This window comes from Chionomys nivalis, chromosome 26, assembly GCF_950005125.1.
Source record: "Chionomys nivalis chromosome 26, mChiNiv1.1, whole genome shotgun sequence".
Lineage (NCBI taxonomy): Eukaryota > Metazoa > Chordata > Mammalia > Rodentia > Cricetidae > Chionomys > Chionomys nivalis.
This window is the reverse complement of record NC_080111.1, coordinates 4,118,514-4,140,553: the sequence shown is the minus strand read 5'-3', so window position 1 is coordinate 4,140,553 and position 22,040 is coordinate 4,118,514. Positions and strand designations below refer to the sequence as shown.

The 22,040-nt window shown below is 46.9% G+C and overlaps 1 protein-coding gene across 1 annotated transcript in view; it reads right to left on the bottom strand.

Moving 5' to 3' along the window:
• Positions 1 to 3,261: 3,261 nt before the first annotated feature.
• Positions 3,262 to 22,040, bottom strand: part of Ankrd44 (ankyrin repeat domain 44) — a 205,342-nt gene continuing 186,563 nt past the window's right edge. Inside the window, 10 exon segments of the mRNA XM_057758516.1 lie at positions 3,262 to 7,455; positions 9,546 to 9,637; positions 11,526 to 11,608; positions 13,247 to 13,329; positions 13,814 to 13,959; positions 14,973 to 15,056; positions 16,412 to 16,499; positions 18,667 to 18,883; positions 20,620 to 20,737; positions 21,678 to 21,765. Coding sequence (XP_057614499.1) covers positions 7,208 to 7,455; positions 9,546 to 9,637; positions 11,526 to 11,608; positions 13,247 to 13,329; positions 13,814 to 13,959; positions 14,973 to 15,056; positions 16,412 to 16,499; positions 18,667 to 18,883; positions 20,620 to 20,737; positions 21,678 to 21,765 — 1,247 coding nt within the window. The 3' untranslated portion in view covers positions 3,262 to 7,207.

Below are 22,040 nucleotides of genomic sequence, written 5' to 3'. Positions count from 1 at the left end.
AGCCCTCGTCCTGTCTACACTGACCTTCTTGAAGTAATTGCTCTGGAGTAGATAAACCCGCACTCCCTCCGCGGCAATCTTTCTTGCCTGACAGTTCCATAGTTGGCAACTCCCTGTGGTTAAGAACTGAACTTCCATACTTATCTTTCATAGGGAATCAAATAAGAAAGATTAGCAATTACGCCAGACACCGTGGTGCCGCCTGTAAACCCAGCACTTGGGAGGCTAAGGCAGGAGGATGGAGAGGGCAAGGCCAAGTGGCCTGGGCTACTTTGTGAGAATCTGACTTTTAAAAAGAAGGAAAGAAAATGAGAAGAAAAACAAGAATTAGGAGTAATGGAGGATTCTCAAACTTGCTGGTCTTGAGAGGCAGGTCAGTCCAGAGATACCTCAATACTACAGAAGCCCACGTGAACTGAGCTATACATATACCCCTTTCCCAGTAATACATTCAGCAGCCTGGGATCCCCAACTTGTGTCAAGCTGCACATTGACCATGCTCCAACAATGCTGTTTTCCTGCAAAACCATCCTAAACATATTCTGTAACTAAGGAGACGAGGCCAAACTGCCTGAACTGGTTTTGGGCGCATGCATAGAAAGGGAACTTGGTTCCTTTGAGTGAACTTTTAGGGGAACTTTTCTTATTTCCAATATTATGCCTACGAGTGTATGAAAAATTAAAATCTGATGCATCATGGGAAAAATGTACCGTGATCAAAGGCTGTGGAAGCCCGTCAATGAAATCAGCCATGCCTCACACCTCAGTAGCCAGCTCCTCTCCCTGCTGGGTCCCGACAAGACAGCCTAACCCAATGCTCTTGAGGAAAACTCACTCGCGGCCTCTTGATTGCTTGAAATGCATCTATTCTGTATTTGCAATCTTTGAGTAAATTCCCCTGATATTTTGAAATTTGTGAGTACTTCTTCTGTTCTCTGAACACAATACCAAGATCTGGAAATACCCTCTAGACAAAGGCCACTGGTCACACAATATCATGTGGATGCAAACACAGGTCCACTTTCTGTCCTTGGAATACTCACATGCTTTGACTTTTGAAAAGTATAAGCTCCTTACTGAATTCAAGTATACTCCAACTGTCCATTAAAGATATAGACCGTGTCCTCCAGGGTCGAGAGGCTGCAGTGATGTCTTTCCAGACCTCACTGTATGACACTGGGCCACATCTCCTATCTTTGTAAGCAGGAGTTTTCCCACCATTGTAATCCCCAGAATTCCATGGTGAGAAGACAGTTAACAGAAATCACTGGGTTACCCCTCAGGGACCACACCATCCAGCAGAGGACATCTAGAAGGCAGGGCATTGGGGATATTTGCCTTTTGAATTGTCACCGCCATTTCTGTAAAACTCTTATGAAGCCACAGCGCTCCCACTGAGGCTGGTACTCAACGGCCTCTGATACCCTAACCTGAAAATTAGATATCGCTGCCCTCCAGGAATATGCCTGTGTGTCCAGGTGAGTGTGCTCACGAACACAGTAATTAAATACTCACCTTGAATTCATGATGCTGTTTTCTTGTTTACTCACCTGTATGTGGTCCCTCCTGGGGAAAAAGAGGGCACACGGGCTTAGCTGATCTTCCAATGTAAACTCTCCTTAAAGTGGAGACACATAGCGGGAACTGTTTATAGGATTCTGGTTGCACAGGCAATAAGTCGATTGTGAAACAAGAGCAGAGTCATTAAACGAGCTAAGGAGGAAGGGACCATTGGCTTTGGGAATGAGATGTGGAACAGCTGGTCACTGACCCGGTGGAACATCGGGTGTCCCTGAGTCTCCCGATAGTAGATGCTCTTCAGTCTTCAGACACTGGGCCAACCACAAATGCCCATGCACTTCCAACTACTTCCTGGGGAGTTGGGAATGAATGGGCTGCTCTTTACTTCACAGCCTGTCTGCCTTCAGAGTGAAATGAGCAAAAAGGAAAATCCGTAGAACACGCTTACCCATAAGGCTTCCCGCCGCCTTCATAGCCTTCTAAGCTGGACGCTCCTGGCTCTTCGAAGCCAATTCTGGGACACATTGAGGGGAGGGCGGATCTGTGAGGCTCTAACCCCATTGAGTGGAATCAGAGAAGGATCAATGGATAAGCAATTTGACGACAAGGAGGGACATGGGCACAATTACACTGTAGGAGAGGCCACTGTTTGCTTAGGAGGGCAAAAAAAATAAAATTAGGGATTTCTTATTCTTGAAAGGAATCTATGAAGCCAAGCCAACAATTCCTGCCACAGCCATCCCTGGAAAGGTATTCTGGAACAGGGCCACACCTTCGGAGGACACGGGGAGAGAACTGTGTGACAAGGAGCTCCCAGTGATCTGCCACCGGCTCCTCATCCTTCAGCAGTCCTGTGCCCTTGACTACAGACAGGATCTCGTAACGTATTTCTAGAGAATTGGAGGGATGATAGAAAAGCAAACCCTTTATGGCAGGATGGCACGGGAGAGAGAGCAGAGAGGCATAAACCGTGCGCTCATATCATTAGCTCTGCAAACCTGAGCAGGCTGTAGACATCTCTGAAATAATGCTTCCTTAAAGAAAAAGCCAGGTACAGAACTGGTCTGTAAGAACTGAGATGATATATCCTGTGACGCTGTAATTGGAGGAACGGGGCCAAGCCACACACCCTGAACCTTTCTCAGTAACTGGAGACATCATCATTAGGCTTGTCCCTCAGCTTTTCCGGGGACTGTCCTCAAAGCTGATAATCCAGGGAGAAACACAGGACAGACAGAAGCAGACTGGACACCACCTCTAAGGATAGCGCGTTGGCCGGGCCACACATGGCAGTGGAGATAGTTGTGCAGACAGGAGGTTGTGCAAGTGTGGAAACCTGCGTCATTTCCTCCTGTGCCACAGATGCGACTTACTACGCGTCCCTCCCACCGCAAGGACGTTAATAGCGACTCCAACCTCAATCGAAGCTACTGTGTCAAATTTGATGGGCCCCATAATCGCATGGATTTCTGCTTCTGGCTGACACACGACTTTGGCTATAATTCAGCTGAACTTCCCTATGAAAAATGTTGGGGGGATACATACCTATAATGAACATAGCACATAGGCTCGAGTCTTTCCTTTAGGTATGATCATGTAAGCATAAACAGCAAATCTGGACGCTGCTTCCTTGATTATTTCCAGAATTAATTTGGTTTGGAATTAGGGAGCAAAGATTTGAATTAGCATAATCTGGAAAAGCACACCTCTGAGAAATGGAAGAGAACACGAGTTGCAACAATATTTGTACCGTTTTTATTTGCAAAAATAACCATCTGAATGCAGGTCCACAGTATATTACAGGTAAGTACTTCATTCCATTGCGAGAGCACTCAGTAGTTACAAAGTATAAACTGTGCTTGGGGAGATTCAGACTGGTTCAAAGTCCTTCACTGAACCGAAAGCCGTTTTCCTCATTTTTACACCCATGACATTGACCAGAGTCATTCAAGTCCGATTTACATTTTTAAAAAAGTACAGACAAAAATCCCACTGAAATCATCACACTACAGTTTATGCTGTTACAAACGTGTTATACAAAATGCAACACTGGCACAACATGTTGGCAAGGATATATTGCACATGCTACAGCGTCGTCTGCAGACAAACCTACTACACAGAAGATGCTTGCATCGACTCTTCAGATCACTGCATAGGAAACACACGGAATTACATTCTACGCGCACGCTCAGATTGTCACTATCTTAGAACGCTGCTCCTCTATAATACTGACCTATGGTTGACAGCCCTGTGCGGAGAAAGCATCTCAGCATGACAGAGCCAAACGTAACTCCTATAGAAAACTTCAGCATCTTCGTTTCAAAGCAGAGAAGGGGAGAAATAGGAAAAGGAGACATTGAAAGGAAAAAAAAGACAAAAACTCCCTGGGATCATATTGCTCCAGTAACACTCGAGTGAAAAGACACAAAGCGTCTCACGGAACATTTCCAGGATATACAAATATAAAAGGCACTCTGACATCGTGACCCAAGACCACAACGGATGAGTTCCTCAGCAGTGCAATGGTTGCACAGACCCAGCTGCTCACTAGCGTGAGCGTGACTAATGTGCGACAAATCCTTCGGTGTCCTTGTTCTAATGCAACGGGGCTATAAGCCAAGAGGACGTTTACTGCCCAACGTACCAAAACATACTGTGGTGCCCTTTTAGTAGTGACGAATAGAAATCCCCTGAGTTATGATTTGCTAGGACTTTTAGGCGATTTGGAGATAGCCGTGAATTTACCAGAGATAGGCAGACACCAGCGGACAGGTAAGTGCAATCAGACACGGTCCTTGTGGCGGTGGGCGAACATACAATCTAAAAACCATGCGTTTAGGAGAAAGCACTGAGCGACTCAGACGCTACTAAAACACCCCTCCCATCCCCCAGAAAGTGATGTCGCAAACATGCACAAGACAACTGAAATCCAGAGAAGTTACAGGTTTTTAAAAAGTTATTTCTTAAAAAAACAAAACAACAACAAAAAAAAAAAACCAAAAAAAACCCTTTTGGTCTTGTTGGGCGGGGAGGAGGGACAGAACCAGAGAAGGCGAGAAAGACAGACACAGACAGACAGACAGACAGACAGGCCAACTCAGAAGAATGGCTCTCTTTGTAAGCTTGATTGCATTGGGCTCCTTGTCTTTCCTCCATCAGAAAAAGCCAGGGAAGGCCAGCAGGGCTCCATGGCCACAGTGGTTCCTGCTAGGACATTGCTTTGCTGAAGCAACCCCCTTTCTCTCTACTGCATCAACTACCAATACCGGCATTTCATTTCCTGCTTTAAATGCCAGCCCGGCAAGACTTCCACTCCCTTCTGGAAGAAGACAGCATAGCCCATCACGCCTCTTCAGCAGGAGCGCTCCCCTTAATCTGCGGGGGTTCCCTAACGGTGAGGTCCTTGCTGCTCATTAGCACTCTGTCCACGTGTTAAAAACACACTTGCTCCAAACCAAAAGAACAGATGGAGGGGTTCATCACACCTTCACCCCGAGAAGGTTAAAAAAAATGTTGCTGGTGCAAGATTTGCCTGCTGAAATCAACATCAGTTTTATAAAATTTCCGAACAAGTTCTCATTTGTGAACATCCAACGTGAATTTTAATTGAATCCAGGATATTGAAAAGAGTGAGGGCAAAGGCCCCAAGCTTGGTGGGAACAATAACGCATGTTGTCTGGGTCTCATCCAGATGTGAGCGAGCCCTGCAAAACACTATACAATAGAAAATTCAAGGGCGAAGACGGAACCTGCTCTAACCCTGGAAAGCTGTGTCCCAGCGCTGCGGATGTCTCTTCTGAACCTTCAGTGAGCGGAGCACAGCGCCTGGGTTTGCGTCTCGCGTCTCTGTGTTTGGTTTTAATTCCTTTTCTTGGCCTTGTTTCCCGTTAAGTCTCAGAATCATGAGACATTCTGGGTGTCGTTTCTGCAGCCTCCGGGTCTTTCCTTGGGTTGCCTTCGTGTGCATGATCAGCTACACCCGTTTTCATCTTGTGGAAGGGTTCTGATTGACAACAGCATGGGACCAGTCAAGGAACAAACCTGAGGGTCAGCTGGTAGTCGTGGGAAATGCTGGGTTTAACCCCAGAGCTATCGGCTAGCCCAGAGGCAGGGGTATTTTCCCACTTATTTTATTATTCTAAATAAGGTAAATAGCAACAAGAGAGAGACAGAGACAGAGAGAGACAGAGAGAAAGAGCCTAAACAGTGGCTATTTTCTCAGCATTTGTTTCATTTCAAATAAATATAAACACATTTACATCAAAGTATACAGACATATTCTCTGGTTTGAGAACAAAACGAAAACCCAAACCCGTGGACAACACATCATCGGGGCATCAGTTACAAATGTCAAACCATCGGCTAGAAAACCATGTCATTTGAAATATAAAATACAGGAAAGACCGGTATGCAAAAAAATGATTACATTTCAACCCCATAGAAAAGTTACTACGGTTCCCACTTGCATTTAGAGAGAAAAAAAAAGTTCAAACTCTCCCGTTGTAGGTGGAAGCATTTTGGTCCTCATGGGCAGCGGGGCTGATGAAGCCCACGCATCCACTTGCACGCGTGCGTGTAAGGATGTGCGTGTAAGTCTCAAAGTCTCATTCTTCTTTCTGTGCAGCTGTTCCAGGTGAAGGGCGGGGTCCGTTGGACCTAGAAGCTTTGGCAGAGGGAGCAGACACAGGTATTCACAATGCTGATTTCGTTAGCAAATAACCGGCAATCAGCTTGCGCTTCTACACCAGCCATTTCTGCTCCCGTCTCCTTGGTTCCCTTTCACGGGAGCGCACGGTTACTCCTGGGCCACCACCTCGACTGAGCGCTTCTTGCTAGTCTACCGTGGAAGGACAGTGCCGGCCCTGAGGCCCTTACCAAAGTCAGCATTTCCGCTTACGAGCAAGCTCGCTAGACAGTGATTTCCTATTTGACTTGCATATTGTTTCAAGTTTTGGCACGGTATAATTTCACCTGAAATGTTATTGGCTAAATCTGGGATCCATTACTCCATTGAAAAATTACTCACAGGTTTCTTAAGGAGAGCCCTGGGTGCTATTTTGTTTGTGTCTAACGAGAAAGCATGGTCAACGTTCACATTCATCTGGCAACTTTAACCAAGATCCTGGGAAGAGGTTGCGGTATGTATTTACACACTTCCTAGGAGGAAGCAGGGTCAGGTGGACTCCCTTAAGAAGATGATCATAGGCGTTACGCCTGAAGATTAACTTTGACCTTTGGCTTCTAGTGAGGAAGTAAACAGACTGGGAAGAGGGTGCGGGCATTTCCTAGCCCCTCTTCCCTCTCCTCCCAGGGGACACGAATGTCGCTTGGCAGACCATGGAACTCACTGGCGAATACGTGAGAGAAAGGAAATCTTTAGGCTGAACGTTTGTCTCTCTGTTGCGTGATCCCCAAAGACAAAGGATTCAACACTTAGAAATTTTCCTCACTTAAAAATGAGAGGTAGGACTTTCACAGAAGTACCTCAGACCTAAAGAAAATAGGAAGCAAACCAGAAACCAGGTCTATCTGCATGTGCTTCAGCCTACAGCCTAGCTGCCCTCCTTTGGCTAGACTGGTTCCTCGTCTGCTGGCTTCCGGAAGCTTGGTCTCAAATACTCGGATACAGCGTAAGTCTGGAATTCAAGCTTCCAGGCGGCTGAGGACGCGCCTCTACGGTCCACGGTTAGAATGTTTCTGAGTCGGAATCGTTTTCGTTACACCCGTCCTCGGAGCCCACGTGGTCACTGCTCAGACTGACCCCGCTACCCAGGTTGGAGAGGGTCGTCCTGCTCCAATTGTCCTTTCTAAGACCACCCAGGTTGACAGCCGTCATGGCACTGGAGGGAGAAAGGGGCATCATGGTAGCCAGAATGAGGGCCAGGCAGTCAGCCACGCCTTTGTTAGGAGCACAAGCGAGGGCCGGGGTATGACCTGGGCGTAAATGCAGACAAGGCAGAGGTTAGTCCGGAGGGTCCAGAGCTGTATGGCGGTCCACAGTACATCTCCCGCAACCTTACGAGAGGAGATGCATGTTGAGTTAGAATTCATGCCAGCTAAGAGGAGTTACTTCCCACAAGTCATGCTGGGGTGAGGCTGGCATGGGACAGGGAGGACACGACATTTCGCGGAGGTTCTAGTTTTGGGTTTGGGCTCACACGCCTACAGAAAAGCACAGTGTTTTCCCCCGGTTAGCGGATTCCAGCCTTCATCTAGAGAACAGAAACATACAGCAAGGAAGGGAGGGAGGTTGGGGACACAAGCCACAAAAACTAGCAATAGGACATCCAAGTGGGGAGGTCCCACTGTCAGCAAACACACACCATGAGCCGCAGACCTGGCAGAGGGGGACTCTCTTTCCATGGCAAGTGTGTGTCAAACAGAAAGGGTAAAACCAGTGGCTGATGGCGCTTTATATACGCGTCACAGAAAGTACATATTCTGCAAGGCCGAAACCCTTTGAAGAGGTCAGTAATTAATACTTTCATGACCATTTCAGGGAATTTCCACAGCCCTTCAAAAAGAAGTCACCTCAGCAACGAAAGTCACAAATCTGAGCTCTCAGGAATGTGGGGCGAAGCCCTGTGGGCCGTAATTAGGTGGTGTGACTCTGTCACTCAGACTTGAGGCTTCAGACACTCATCAGGAAACAGGACCTCAGCACTTGCCGGAGGAACACACTGCTCTCCAGACGGACTTGCTAATCCTTGCCCCACCCCAAGGTCCCCTTCCACAGTGAGCAGTGAGCTTGCTCCGTCAATCAGAGGAACCGTTCTGGTAAAACTCAGCCGTTTCCTGTTCCTAGACATGAGGGCCCCCTGCACTCTCAGCCCCGAAGAGACTATTCGTCTCTACAGAGAGAAACCAAGTGAAGAGCGTCAGGTGTCTTAACGTTCCACTCCTGGAGGGGCAGCGACTGGTAAAGGGACTATTAGTGCAGCGGGGTACTAAGTGATCTCCAAACGTCCCCCGCCATTGGCCCAGCTAAACCCTGAGAGAGGCGGGCTCCCCTGGCACAGAGCTTCTGTATCCATAGATACAGACTGCATACACCTGAGAGCATGTTAACACCCATTTAATCTAGCATCTCATCGCAGAGAGAAACAGGGGGCTTCTTCATGCTAAGCTTAAGGCTAAAGATGAGGAAAATAAGCTGGGAAAGCTAAGGGGATGGGTTGAAAGAACTGTCTGCACTTCCTAGACGAGCCGGGCTGGGGAGAGCGCAGGGGACATGCTAGGGTACGTGGGGCTGCGGGAACAGAACTAAAGCATCTGCTAAGATGTCAGCATGACTGCTTACTTCGGAGAAACAGGCCTGAGCTGCTAACTCCAATACCTGTAATAAGTAGTTAATTGAGTGGTATTAATACATCCGAATACTTTACTTAGCTATCACTGCAAAAATTACTTAATGCATATATATCCAGAAGTTCCTCTTTTGCTTCCTAAGGTTAAGGGGCATTGTGCGTACGGTGGCCATTTATTAGGATTCTGGTATTCAATAGATCTTGTAATGCAACAGGCAGAGTGGATGGCTTCTGACAAGAATAAACTCGTTTGGGGAAGGCCAGTCATAGAGGACAGGAGAAACCTCCAGCCTAGACCCTAGTAGAAACATTTCATTCACGTTTCCCAACTTTCTATATGAGAAATATGAGTCCTGATTTGCACTTTACAAGAACATTTGATCTAGGAAGGAACCGGTGTGCGAAGATCTCTTCCCATGGAGCCCTGGAGTGTCTGCTAATGTATGTAAGTCGGAATTTCCAAGGCCAAGCTGAAAAGGGCTTTGCTATACCTGGAATTCTTTGACACGCAACATGGGCAGCAATGGTGGGCTACAGGAAGACAACCCACTGGGCAGGAAGACAGACAGGACAAACTACCTGGGTTTGATTTCTCACACATAAGTGGCTTCCAAGGGGAAGGAAGCGCCTACCGGCTCTTAAGCCGTGCCTAACTTTCCCAGTTCCTCCGGCTTCAACCAACGCCCCCTGTAGCGACCGCTAATTCTTCCTACTTACCGTTTTCGTCGACCGCAAGCACACAGGCTCCTTTGGCCAGCAACTCCTCCACGACTGCCGTCAAGCCATTGCGGGCAGCGATATGGAGAGGCCTGAAAGACAGCACCGAGCATCGTGTGAGTGAGAGAGCTGGGATCTTCCAAAGGCTGTGTGCCTGAGGAGGCTTCGTGGAGGCGGGGGATGGCCTGTGAGGGCGGGGCCCAGTGAGAATCTCCAGGGCACTGGAGCATGGCACTGTAGGACGCCAGTCCTTCCCAGTTCCTCTTTGTCCTGAGTGAAATAGCCATGTGTTCCCTGTCAAGATAGCTGCTCAGGGCGGGGCAAAATAAAGAGGACCAACCAATCCTAACCTGAAATATGCACAGCTGTGAGCCCAAACAAGCCTTTTGTCTTTATGATTCTCTCGGGTTTTGGACATAAAGGAAAACTAATTGGCAGCAAAATACAGAAAAATGTAGAACTATGTCACTGCAAGGAAGATGTACTTAAGGATCTACAAATAGTACATGGTTACTTTTTTTGAAGAAAAAGCAGTGCTGGGCATAACTTTTTCAGGTATAAATGACCAAGTTATTATTATGCGTTGGGCCAAGATCTCTCTGTAAGCCTCATAAACAGTGTACATCGTAAGCCATCTGGGGGTAGTGCGAAGGCCAGAGGGATCCCAGCTCTGCTGCATTCTGTGGAAGGCTCTGCACTGGCTACTTTGAGACTCTGTTTCGCACGGTCCATTGGGGTGAGCGGTATTAATACACACTCTCAGATCTTTTTATTACTGCGTGTTCATAGATGTCTCACTGGTTTACGGGACCTCATAAAAGAGTGTCGCCCTCAGAATATTGTGCCGTTTCCTTTAATAGTCTTAAATTTAAAAAAAAACTAATATTCTTTGCCTTTAGAACAAACACATAAGTAATTTCCCAAAATGGAAAAAAAAAGAAGCAGCTTTTAGATCGTTCACACTGAGGGTTACACTGAATTATATTAAAATATAATTGCAACAAATAGCTTAGACGCTGTTCAAATGCATTCTGGGAACCTGACTTATAAGTGTGCTGTTTTCGCGTCAGACTACATAAGGCGAATACCTAGTACAAACAGTTTCCCCAAATATGTCAGTTCGTAAGCCCAGACACGGTTTTCCTAAAAGCTCACTAAATTTATAATGAAGCCCAGAGAACGCCGGTAAGGAGAGCAAAGAACTTGCAAACCCTGAGAAGCTGTATCAAAATAAGGGCTCTACTGAAGACCGTGGATCTCCAGTCAACGCTGCAGAGGCGCACACAGAAACGTCATGAAGACGCGGCCTTGTTGGCACCACTCACTGCTCTGCTTCTCAGAGCTAGACTAGCACAGGGCAGGCTCTTGCCGTGTGCTGGATAAACACTATGACTCCGGCCCTGCCCCAGATGAACAGTCTTTATCACCCCTCCCCCACAGGCCCAGGCCCAGGGGCCATCTCAGAGACGATGCTGAAAACGGAAAGGCCAGAGGATGGGGCAGAGCCGGGCAGGTTGTCTTTTGGACACGACACGGTCATGGCGTTCATGAGCTCATGGCAGTTGAGATTTCTCGCGTAAGATTTGCACAAGATCAACCGAAGCCAAATCCCAGCATAGATGGAATAGATGATCTCCAGGCCCCGCCCCTCTCTGGGGAGCTATTTGGAGACAAAAATTGGAGCCGCAGGGGGGCGCGTCATTCTTTTTGGCAGACGGAGCCACTCATGGGTTCCCATGCCCCATTGGATGATCCACATCCATGCACACAAACTGGATGTAATGGATTAATTGGGTATTAAAAAAAAAGAAAAAAAAGACACGTGATCAGGAAGGAATCTGGGGGAGTTGGAGGATGAAAATGGTGGTGGAGAGGATCGTATTTTGTTGTATACATGTTAGACGCCACCCCCCTCCCCCGAAGAATAAGGAAAATAAAGTATGACTCTGGGCTCAGGTTATGCGTGGCTGTCACACTCACGTCTGCAGGGCACTGTTTTTCGCGTTGATAAGGCTCTCGTCTTGTATCTTGTCAAGTATTAGCAAGGCGCATCTTTCATGGCCCTAATAAGGAGGAAGAGCAAGACCCGTGAGGCAAAGATACAGCACAGAGATACAGCACAGCTCCTGAACGCTCACTCGGTTGCCCTTTCAACTGACTGCCAGCTTCCTCTGCCTGGAAAGGAATAATGTTTTCCGGATAATTCCTTTCTCTAAAGAGTAAATGAGCCCGAGATACTCTTAAGCGTCTACCTGGGGCCCGTTAGGACCTGCTTAACATGTTACTGACTTAAAATATTGATAGTTAATATTAATATTTCTAAGCTCATCTTTAAAACGAACGTCCAGAGAGTGAAAGCAGACGCTAGTGTGGCCAGGCCGGTGAGTGGTGGAGGGGGCAGCATTAGCAGCGCCCTCTAAAGCCTGCAGCATCACTTTTTAAACACACATGGGGTGCGCCCTCCTTCAAACCTTCAATTACTGCTCTGGGGATCCATCTCCTGAGTTCCCACAACACCCAAGATCTGTGTCACTTTTCTCCATTCCTGTTTGGTACTCCGAAGAGGCCCTGTTTCTGGAATGTGGTTTTTATTTTTCCCTCCACCGTAACTATAGATATCTTTGGATATTATGACAATAGAGGCTTGATAGTTAAATTATCAATTATTAGATCTAGAATTATGTGTTACTAAGTCTGTTAATTAAGGGCATAGGGCCACCATCATCAGTATCATCTAAGAGTTAGAAATGTTGACTCTCCCTGGGACACAGAGATATAAAATTCCATCTATAATGGAAAAAAAAAATCTTAGGCCAATTTAGACCTGATCAAGAGCATACACTCTTTGGTTTTGGAGACAGGTCCTTACTATGTAGTCCAGAGTGCTGAAGTGAGAGGCATGCACCCCCATACCTAGCCAGCATCTGTGTTTTAAGGACATTCTCAAGCGATTCCTTTGTATAAGGATGTCCGTAAAGCCCAGGAGTTCCCATCACTAGCACCCTGTGCTTTGACATACATGTCCAGATTGGAGCATTTCTGCTGTTTCTGTATTCTTTCCAGGGCACAGATACAAACATATAACCAACCAACGAGAGGAATGGCTGAGACTTCTGGTACCACCGGTGTCAACTGGCATTATAACATAATACATTTTGTAAGAATTACACAAACAGGCATTTGTATGCATCTTTTATTAAAGAAAAAAAATCTACTATATACTTTGCATTGATATATGCCTGAGAAAACAACGGCTGTGTACACGGATATTGCTTTAAAGCACTGTGATTTGGGGCTGTGTTCTCACAGTGTCTTCAAACCCAACGCAACAGAAACTTCTTAGCGTTTATAAGACACATCACTAATGTCTTACCCTGTAGTGTGGCACCCAAATGCGGTGCTACAGTCAGGGAGACAGGTACAATGGCAGACTCGAGACAGGTGGAATGTGGCCGGACCACAAGTGGCAAATGCAGGAAACCCATCTTCATCGTTCCACTGGTGAGTGGGGCATATCCACCAACCCAGATTTCTGCCCCTTCCTTCTCCCGCTTCATGTTCCCGCATCGTTGACAGCATCCTGGCAAACTGTCATTCAGTTAAAACCCACACTTCCTAAGAGCCCAGGAGGACAGACCCTATGGTCTCGCTACTATGGTCACAGCAGGAAGCAGCAGCATTTGAAGCCCATTATTACATACCTTGCTGATCGCCAGGTGTAACGGAGTATTCAAGTCCTTGTCCTTGCCACTCAGGTCAGCCTGGGCGCCGTTCACCAAAATATCTACAGACAGAACCACGAGAGAGTAAGTGAGACTGGATGCCAGGCACACGTTTCAGCGCGGCTACAAAACAGCACTCGCGTCGGTAGAGCCCACACGCAGACTCAATGTTTGTAAAGAAGGAACAGTTGGTTGCCATATCTGCTCCATTCAAACGGGAGCTGGGTGGGCAGAGTTCCAACCGCCCTCAGAGCTCCACCATTCCACCGCCCCTCAGCCTTTGGGCTAAATCCAAGTCCGGTGTCAGTCTTTCCAGACAAGATGGCTCTGTTTAAAAGTTTTGTTTCTGAAGGTTGAGAGATTTCACCCAAGGATCCGCTTACTTTGCTATCGTCTTCCAACGACACAGTTACAAAGGGGAGAACATGCCTGAGCTCAGAGGTGGCCCCTTCCTAGTGGCCATGCTAGAATAGCGCTGGCGTCTTTATCTGACTCTGCCGCATTTCAGACTGGCCCCAGTGCAAAGCCTGCAGCCTAAGTACATACCCACTGCGCCTGCCTGCCCGTTCTCAGCAGCCATCATTAATGCTGTTTTCCCTGAATGATCGACCGCGTTCACTTGAGCGTCGTGTCTCAGGAGGAGCTGCAAGCACTCTGCGTGGTCACCAAAGGCTGCTGCGTGGAGGGTTGTCCTGCAGGTTTCAAACACACGTTGATTTGCTGCCTTGCTGGTTATTTCAAGAACCATCAAGAGACATGCAAGGGTATTTTCTAAAGATGTAAAGCTTCTGGGTTGACAGAAATGATGCCCAATCTTTTCTTACAACCATCAAGGCAGCCATGGAAGTATCAGCTTTATGAACGTTGTCGTTCGATTTGGGGGGGCGGGAGGGGGAGGCTCCTGCAATGACTCATAAGGAAATCAGTACCGTTCCAACTTCTAATCCTGAGTTCTAGTGAGTTCCCACTCATCTATGGCAGAAACTTTTAACATTAGGGGCTAATTTGTAGGCAATTGGTTGGTTAACTTAAAAGCCTTAAAAGCCTACATAACCCAATGCAGACGGTGAGGTTACTGGGGAGGACAACGTGACATTACTCATCGAAATGGAAAAAGCATTAGCCTTAATGAAGTAACTCCACCCCCAGGACTCCATTTCCCATCTATACTTAGCCATGCAAACAGATTCCCTGAGCTGCTTCTTAGGAATAGCAGAATATTGAAAGCCATGTGAATAGTCTTCTAAAGAGGTCAGGCCAAGCAACATGCTATGCATTCACTCAATGAGACAACATGCAGCTTTCAAAAGGGAAAATGAATCTCTATAGTTTGGTATGGAAAAATCTCTAGGATAGAAAAACATACCACGCATTACTTTCTCAGTTAATTATTTTTTTCTTTTGGCCAAGCGTCATTCATGTCTGTGATTCTAGCACTCAGCAGGGTAGAGTCTGGAAGATCATGAGTCTGAGGCTAGACTGGGCTGGATAGCTAGTTCAAGGTCATCCTGAGCTACACTGCGAGACTCTCTCTAAATACTATGGGCTGGAGCTCAGTCTGAACTCGTCTAAGGCCCTGGATTTGGTTCTTAGCACTACCCAAAATAAGGGTATCTAGAAATAGAAGCAAGTGGCTCCCTATTCTACAACAGAAAACAAGGACCAAGTCTCCAGACCAGAAGCGCGACACCGCAGCCTCACCCACCTGCCTTTGTCATCCCTGCAGCTGACGATGCTGGAATCGATGGCCCCCAGCAACAGTGACGCACAGTTCTCATGGCCATTTATTCTGGAATGAAAACGGATTTTAGTGTAAGAACTCATTAACATATATCCCTCCACACCGCATCTTTATATGCACTGTATATTTAACAATTGGATGTATTTTTAGACATCAGATGCTGATATCTGTAGCATGCTATGGCAGTGTGCACTGAAACCTCCTTCTTGCTTCCATGAAGGACCTCAGTGTTTGTGAGGTCCCCTGGAACACCGCTTGTACAAGGCCCCACATATGTGATGTCGAGACAGCAAAGTAGAAAAGATATAGGTCCTTCACACGTGAATTCACCCTCATTGATATCTTTAAGATTTGTCCATCTGGAACTGAAGAGATGGCTCAGCACTTAAGAGCATTGACTGCTCTTCCAGAGGAGTGGGGTTCAATTCCCAGCAATCACATGGCAGCTCACAACTGTCCATAACTCTAGTTCCAGGGGACACAACACCCCCACACAGACATACATCCAGGCAAAACACCAATGTACATAAAATAAATAAATCAATGTTTTAAAAGATTTGTCCATTTTTACTTTATGCAGATCAGTGTTTTTCCTCACGTACATATGTGCACTCAGGTGTACCTAGAACCTGAGGATGCCCAAAGAGGGCACTGGGCCCCACGAAACTGGCACGGATGGTGGTTAGCCACCATGTGGGTGCTGGAAGTATTCTGAGGCACTGATCCATCTCTCCAGCCCCCCAAATCACCAGATTCTTTCTCATCTACCCTTTCTTTACTGATGTGATTTCATGCCTCTAGTGTCTTTCTAGTCAGATGACCCTGCTTCATGGGAAGTCCACAGGTAACGTAAAGATGGCATGTTGAAGTCGTGCACCCCGCTCTGACTCATGGGACCCTGACGTAAGGTCACTGCCTTCTATGAAAAACATTTCTCTCTATGAACTTGCAATACCAATTAGATTTAAAAAGGAGGAGGAGGAGTGAGGAGAAAGAAGAGGAGGTGGAAGGAGAAGGAAGATGAGGATAAAGATGAGGAATTTTATAAAAAGTCTTCCTGGAAGAAAACGTCTTCCCAGCTACAGATACATAAAATTGGTATTGACCTTGACTTATTTTTCAGAGTTTGCCAGGCAATGGGGGATACCGCTGAAGACTTCTTCACATTTGTGGACCATCCCTCTCGGCCCACCACCATGAGCTCCCTTGGAACTTTAGCTTCTGGGAAACCGTTACCATGAGAGCCCAGGCAATGGTAGCAAACCTATCAGTCGCTAGCAGCAGAATAGACTATTTCAGTCTTATCTGCAATCTAAATGCTTTTTCCATTCATAAAGGGCACATTTCCTACACGCAGTTAAAGGAACGGAGGTCACCGCGACATTTCCACCCTTTCTACTTACATCGCACAGTGCAGTGGGGTGAAGGGATTACCAACAAATTTCCGGAAACGTTTCTGCTCCAGAAGTACCTCTATGCAGTTTTCATTGCCTGCAGAGAACACACAAATTTAGAGAGCCCCCAGACAGAAGCGCTGTTCAGCACCGTCTGGCGTTCTTTAACTTTTTAACTCCCCATTAAGGGTTCATTCGGTTCTAGCATATGAATTTTCCTGAATTGGCGGAATGCCCGTTCTCTGTGGAAGAAAACGAACAAAACGCTGAAATGTTATTAATCGCGCTCACAGGTGTTCTGAGACACAATGAGCAAATCAAACAGTGAGGACCATATGGCCTGGTGGAGAGAGAGAAAACGTCACGTCGTTGGCCAGCGGAACAGATTCGGTGGCACCCCCGGCTCTCGAGAGATGCCTGACTCAGCGTTGCCTCAGTTTCCCCATGTTTATAATCGGGACATTTTCCTTTCATCCATACCAATAGGTTAGCTTACAGGTAGGTACCCCAGGGAAGGGGGCATGCATCTCATAGAAAACAACAACAACAAAAAGACCCTGAACATAAAATCCCATGGCAGTGTTTTTGCTGACATCTGGCCACAGGAGGCCCCCGGTGAGCAAAGGGGAGGCATCGTGGTGAACAGCAATGCAGGAGACTTTTAAAGCCTTCTCTGCCATTGTCTTAACTAGGGTCTCTCGAGCTACGATAAAGCACTGGAACCAAAAGCAACCTGGGAAGGAAAGGCTGTATTTCCCCTTACAGCTTGTTAAAGCTCACCATCCAGGGCAGTCAGGGAGGGATGGTAGGAGCACCCATGGAAGGGTGCTGTTTACTGGCTTCATGGCTTGCTCAGCCTGCTTTCTTATAGTGTCTGGGACCACCAGCCCCGGGATGCCACTGTTTATAGCTTGGGTCCTCCCGCAGTACTTATGAATCAAGAACAATCTACCACAGCCTTGTCCGCAGGCCAGTTGGGTGGGGGTGTTTTCTCAGTTGAAGTTTTCTCCTCCCAAATGACTCTATCTTGTGTCGAGTGGACCTAAAGCTAGCTGACACCGCTGGTTTTATTGCACATTCTGCTCCTCAGTGGGAGACTGAGTTTGAGCAGCTAAAACCGGAGCGTGGCAGACCACTTTCAAAATTTCACAGTGCCCAGCCAAAGGAACTCTGGGAGCTTGGACCTCAGACCTGGAGGGAGGTGCTTGAGAATTCCAGAATCGGGGATTGATTGCTGGGGAGCAGTCTGCTCTCCTCTGCCTGCACCGGCAGAGGTTCAAGTGTAGAAAGACGGACCCAGCCCCAGGGAGACGATGTGGGCTGCAGCAAGTATGTGTCTTCCCTCACATCCAGGACTCCCCTGGGCTCTTCCTTTTCTGTTGTTGGTTCTTGCTGGCCAGCGGGCACTCATAGGTTGTAGGTTAAAACGTTATTTTAGGTAAAAAAAAAAAAAAAAAAAAAATTCGGTCTACCAATGGTAGAAGAGGGGCAAAAATAAGTTATTACGGCAGAACCGATGAAGACTAGTGAAGACACGGGCATTCTTACGTCAACGTAACTGGAGCCCAGGAACTTGTTCCAGACTTAATAGTCACACTAAAATCCTAACGGAACTGAAACGGAAATACAAACCCACAGATGTAGAGTAAGAAATATTTGTAAACAATATCTGTTATCTTAGGGGGTATATAGGAGATCTTCTTAAGCAAGGCTGGCTACAGAGATCCTATGAAAAACGGATGAAAGCCCCAAACATAAGCATGGAAGAAGGCGCTCCTAAGAAGGAACGAGGCAGAACACTGCCACGGATAAGGTGCCCGGCTCTTCCAGACACAGGAGAACTCATAGGCTCTTCGGCAAGAGAAAGAAGCTTGGATGGAAAAGGCCACTTTCTGAGAGGAAACAACAGGCCGTTAATACGGCAAGAGGCTGGGAAACACAAAGACATGTGTTTTTACCCTTGATGTTGGCAAAAATAAAGAGAGGGTTGAGTCACTCTGGGCTGGCAAAGTTGTGGAAAAAGTACTGTGATGCACATTAGAGCAGGCTTTTGTGCAGTATGACTCCTTGCCATTAAAAAACATGCTTTTTAAAAATTTCACTTCTGGATATTTAATGAGGTTTTTAATGCTGTAATATGAATACGCATACTGCCACAGTGTTTATGACAGAAAAGAAACCCCCAAATTAATCTGAATGCTCACCAAGAGGGAGCTGGTTGAATAAAGAGTCTAGTGGAATCGCCTGGATGGCACGCCACTCACCATTGTAGCAAGCCCAGTGCAGCGGAGTGTAGCCCTGGTTGTCTTTGAGGCAACAGTCCTCTTCCGACAGGGCAATCTGGAGCAGCTCACTCAGCCACGTGGCATGGCCCCGAGCAGCCGCATAGTGCAGGGGCGTCCTGCCTCTGGCGTCTCTGCAGAGGACGCAGGCTTCCTGTTCCAGCAGCAGTTGCACACATTCCTCGTGTCCTGTCATAATCTGTCATGTGGCAATGAAAATACAAAACAAACCGTGGTTGGCTGGGGATGACAGCGTTGGGAGCGGAAGCGCTCACCACATTTCTGGTCTAAAGGGAGCAGGGGTCACTGCTGAGGAGGTAGGAGGAAGAACAACCCTAGTCAGATCCCTGCTAGAAAAGCCCACGAGAAACATAACCACAGAAGGTATCGTGCTACGTAGAAAACAGCAGCCTCAGAATCAAGGTGTGGTTACATCCTAGCTGTCAACTCCTGTCTACCCCTCTCTGGCTCTCGCTGTTCACCCATGAGTGGGCAGAGGACAATGACCTCACAGGTTGCTCGGTAACTAAGGAGATGACACAATTGCCATGATACAGTGCGGACAGGGATGTATTCCGGAAATATCCCAGTGTCTGTCCATGGGACTAGAGAACACAGCCTGTTGCCCACTCAGGCTACAGAGCCTGTCCATCCTAAGCTAACATGCCCAGTGCATCTTCCTGCTGGACATTGTGGGGTCACAACACTGGCAAGTGTTTCTGTATCCGAACGGCAAAGGCACCGAGAGAGCTCTACAGGAAAGGACCGTGTATGTACAGCTCCTTTATAACCGTGTGAGATCGCTATCATGTATAGTCTGTCACTGACGGGCACATGTATGTAGAGTACCCGGATCTGCCGCACGGCCCAAAAGAAGTGCCCAGAAATAAGAGCCACGACTATAGCAACACCCATGAAAAATTCTTCCTGCCCTTTCTCAGGGTGTCCATACCACACCCACAGAGCAATTTTGTGATTTTTACCTTTGTACATTTAACTTATTTTTGTCCCACACAAAACCAGCTCTGCAGATGTGTGCAAAGGATTGGTCACAGGACACATACAGTGCCCTCATTTGTCACAAGGAGCCACAGAAATCACGTGACTGCTCAAAGCCAGGAAATCACAGAATGCATTCTGGCGCCTACACACAATGGGGCACTAGAAATGGCCAGCCAGAAAAATATTTAACAGTATGGAAAATGGCCCTTTATATATACTAAAAGAAAAAAGACCATATGATGTGAGTGTATGTGTATTTGTGTGAGTATTTGTGTGTGTATGTGTAAATGTGTGTATGAGTACATGTGTGTATATGTATATATGTGCATGTGTGTGTATCTGTATGTACATACATGTGAATATATGTGTGCATGTATATAATTATGTGTATGTGTAAATGAGTCTATGTATGTATGTGTATATGAGTGCATGTGTGTATTTGTGTGTATGTATATGTATATATGTACATGCATGTGTATATATGTATGTGTGTGCATGTATATATGTGTGTATGTATATATGTATATGCATGTATATGTGTGTGTGTATGTGCAAGTATATATGTGTGTATGTATATGGATCAAATATTACTACAGGTATATGATTACTGGTGATTGTGTTTTTCTTTTTCTGCACTTAAAAAATGTTTTGTAATTTTCTGTGATATGCATTTTGCAGTCAGAAAGGCAAGCCGATCCCTCCAATGGTAGGTGTTCCTGTGTCTATTATCCCAGACTAACACAAAGTCTTAAAGCAGGACCTGACCGTAGTTTTCATTATTCTATAATTGTATAAAATTCTGCAATTTCATTTTGACTGCAGAGCTAATGGATTGTTTTGTGAAACAAATCTTTCCCCCTAAAATCTCACGCCGGATAAAACCAAGCAAGTTCACTGAAAAGGCCCCTGACTGAAGCTGAGAGAAGCACGTACCCCTCTATGCAGAGCTGTGCACCCCACTATGTCCACAGCATCAACATTTGCTTCCTTCTCCAGCAGCAAGGAGACAGCATCGATGTGTCCGTACGCTACTGCGAGCATCAGGGGCGTTCTGTGGAGAGAGAAAGGAGATTAAAACCACTTCCAGTGAGAGAAGACTTTTCTCTCTGTTCTTATTAATGGCCCAATATTTCCTGTGTATCTAATTTGCTGTTCTATGCCGTGTAGAACAAGAGATCAATTTCTGTTCCAAGGGACTCATGGGATGGCGGCATAACCCATAGGCCCAGGGCAAGGCAGGGGACGGTCTCATCTCAAGTCATCGCATTAATTCTACCATTTTCGAAACTGTGTGGCAATCGCTAGGTGTCAGCTGGCTGGGGCACGTGTGCACGCAGAAGAGACCTTGATCCTGTCCCAGCAACTCTGCTTTCACAGCAACCCATGCTGACCTCTGTCTGCTCCGGGTTTACCTCCACCGACAGAGCTTCCTGGCTTTGAAGATAAGTCCGGCTAGTGTAGAAGAAAGATGGGGCCCTGCTCTGACTGGCACTCAAACTCATTCACCTGGGGGTAGCAACTCGAGTCTTTCTGTCTGCCCTTCTTATTCGTAAGGAGAGCCTGGGTGAGGAACAGGCCAACAGAGAGAAAAGCAGACGCAGGCGAGGATACAAGCCGAGGGATTTTGTTTTTCACAACAGAAACAACCCCTCGAGGTCTGTCTTTTTGCCATTATTAATCAAAAATTTATAAGTCAAAGGTGGAAAAACTAGAAAGTATTAAAAGCCAGGCAATAGATACAGCTGGGATAAAGAGGTGTCTGCTGTCGTTAAGATATGCCCACACCGGCTGCTCACTTAAATGCTTGCTCTGGTGGCCGCGTCTCACTGTTCCAGACTCCTTACCTATGAGCTTCACAGAGCTGTACTCCTATCCTAACTCAGCCTTCTTCGCTGCTCAACCAACCAACCAACCAACCAACCAACCAACCAACCAACCAACCGGCCCTGGGGACCAACACAGCAGCAGAAGGCCAACACGGAAGCACTTACTGTCCCTTGGCGTCTCTCACATCAACCGCTTCGGGGTTGTCTGCTATTTCCAGCAGTAGTCTCAAGCACAGCGTGTGCCCGTTAACAACTGGAAGAGAAAATGACGGACGTTTTTTTAACGAACCAACGCTGTAGCTGTTTCTCCAAAGCCAAGCTGATGTGGACGTCCAATCAATGACTTCCCTCCCCTCTTAGCAGGCAGCCCTGGTTTCCAGTCCACGACAGCCCAGGGGGCCTGGCTCAGGGTCGGCCCTTTCTTCCTGCCTGCAAACTCTGTACCTTCCCTTTCTGTTTCCAGAGTTAAGGGAGCTTTCCTTAAATTTGCTGTCCTTTCATATCTCCTTGTATGGGCCTGATAAGTCT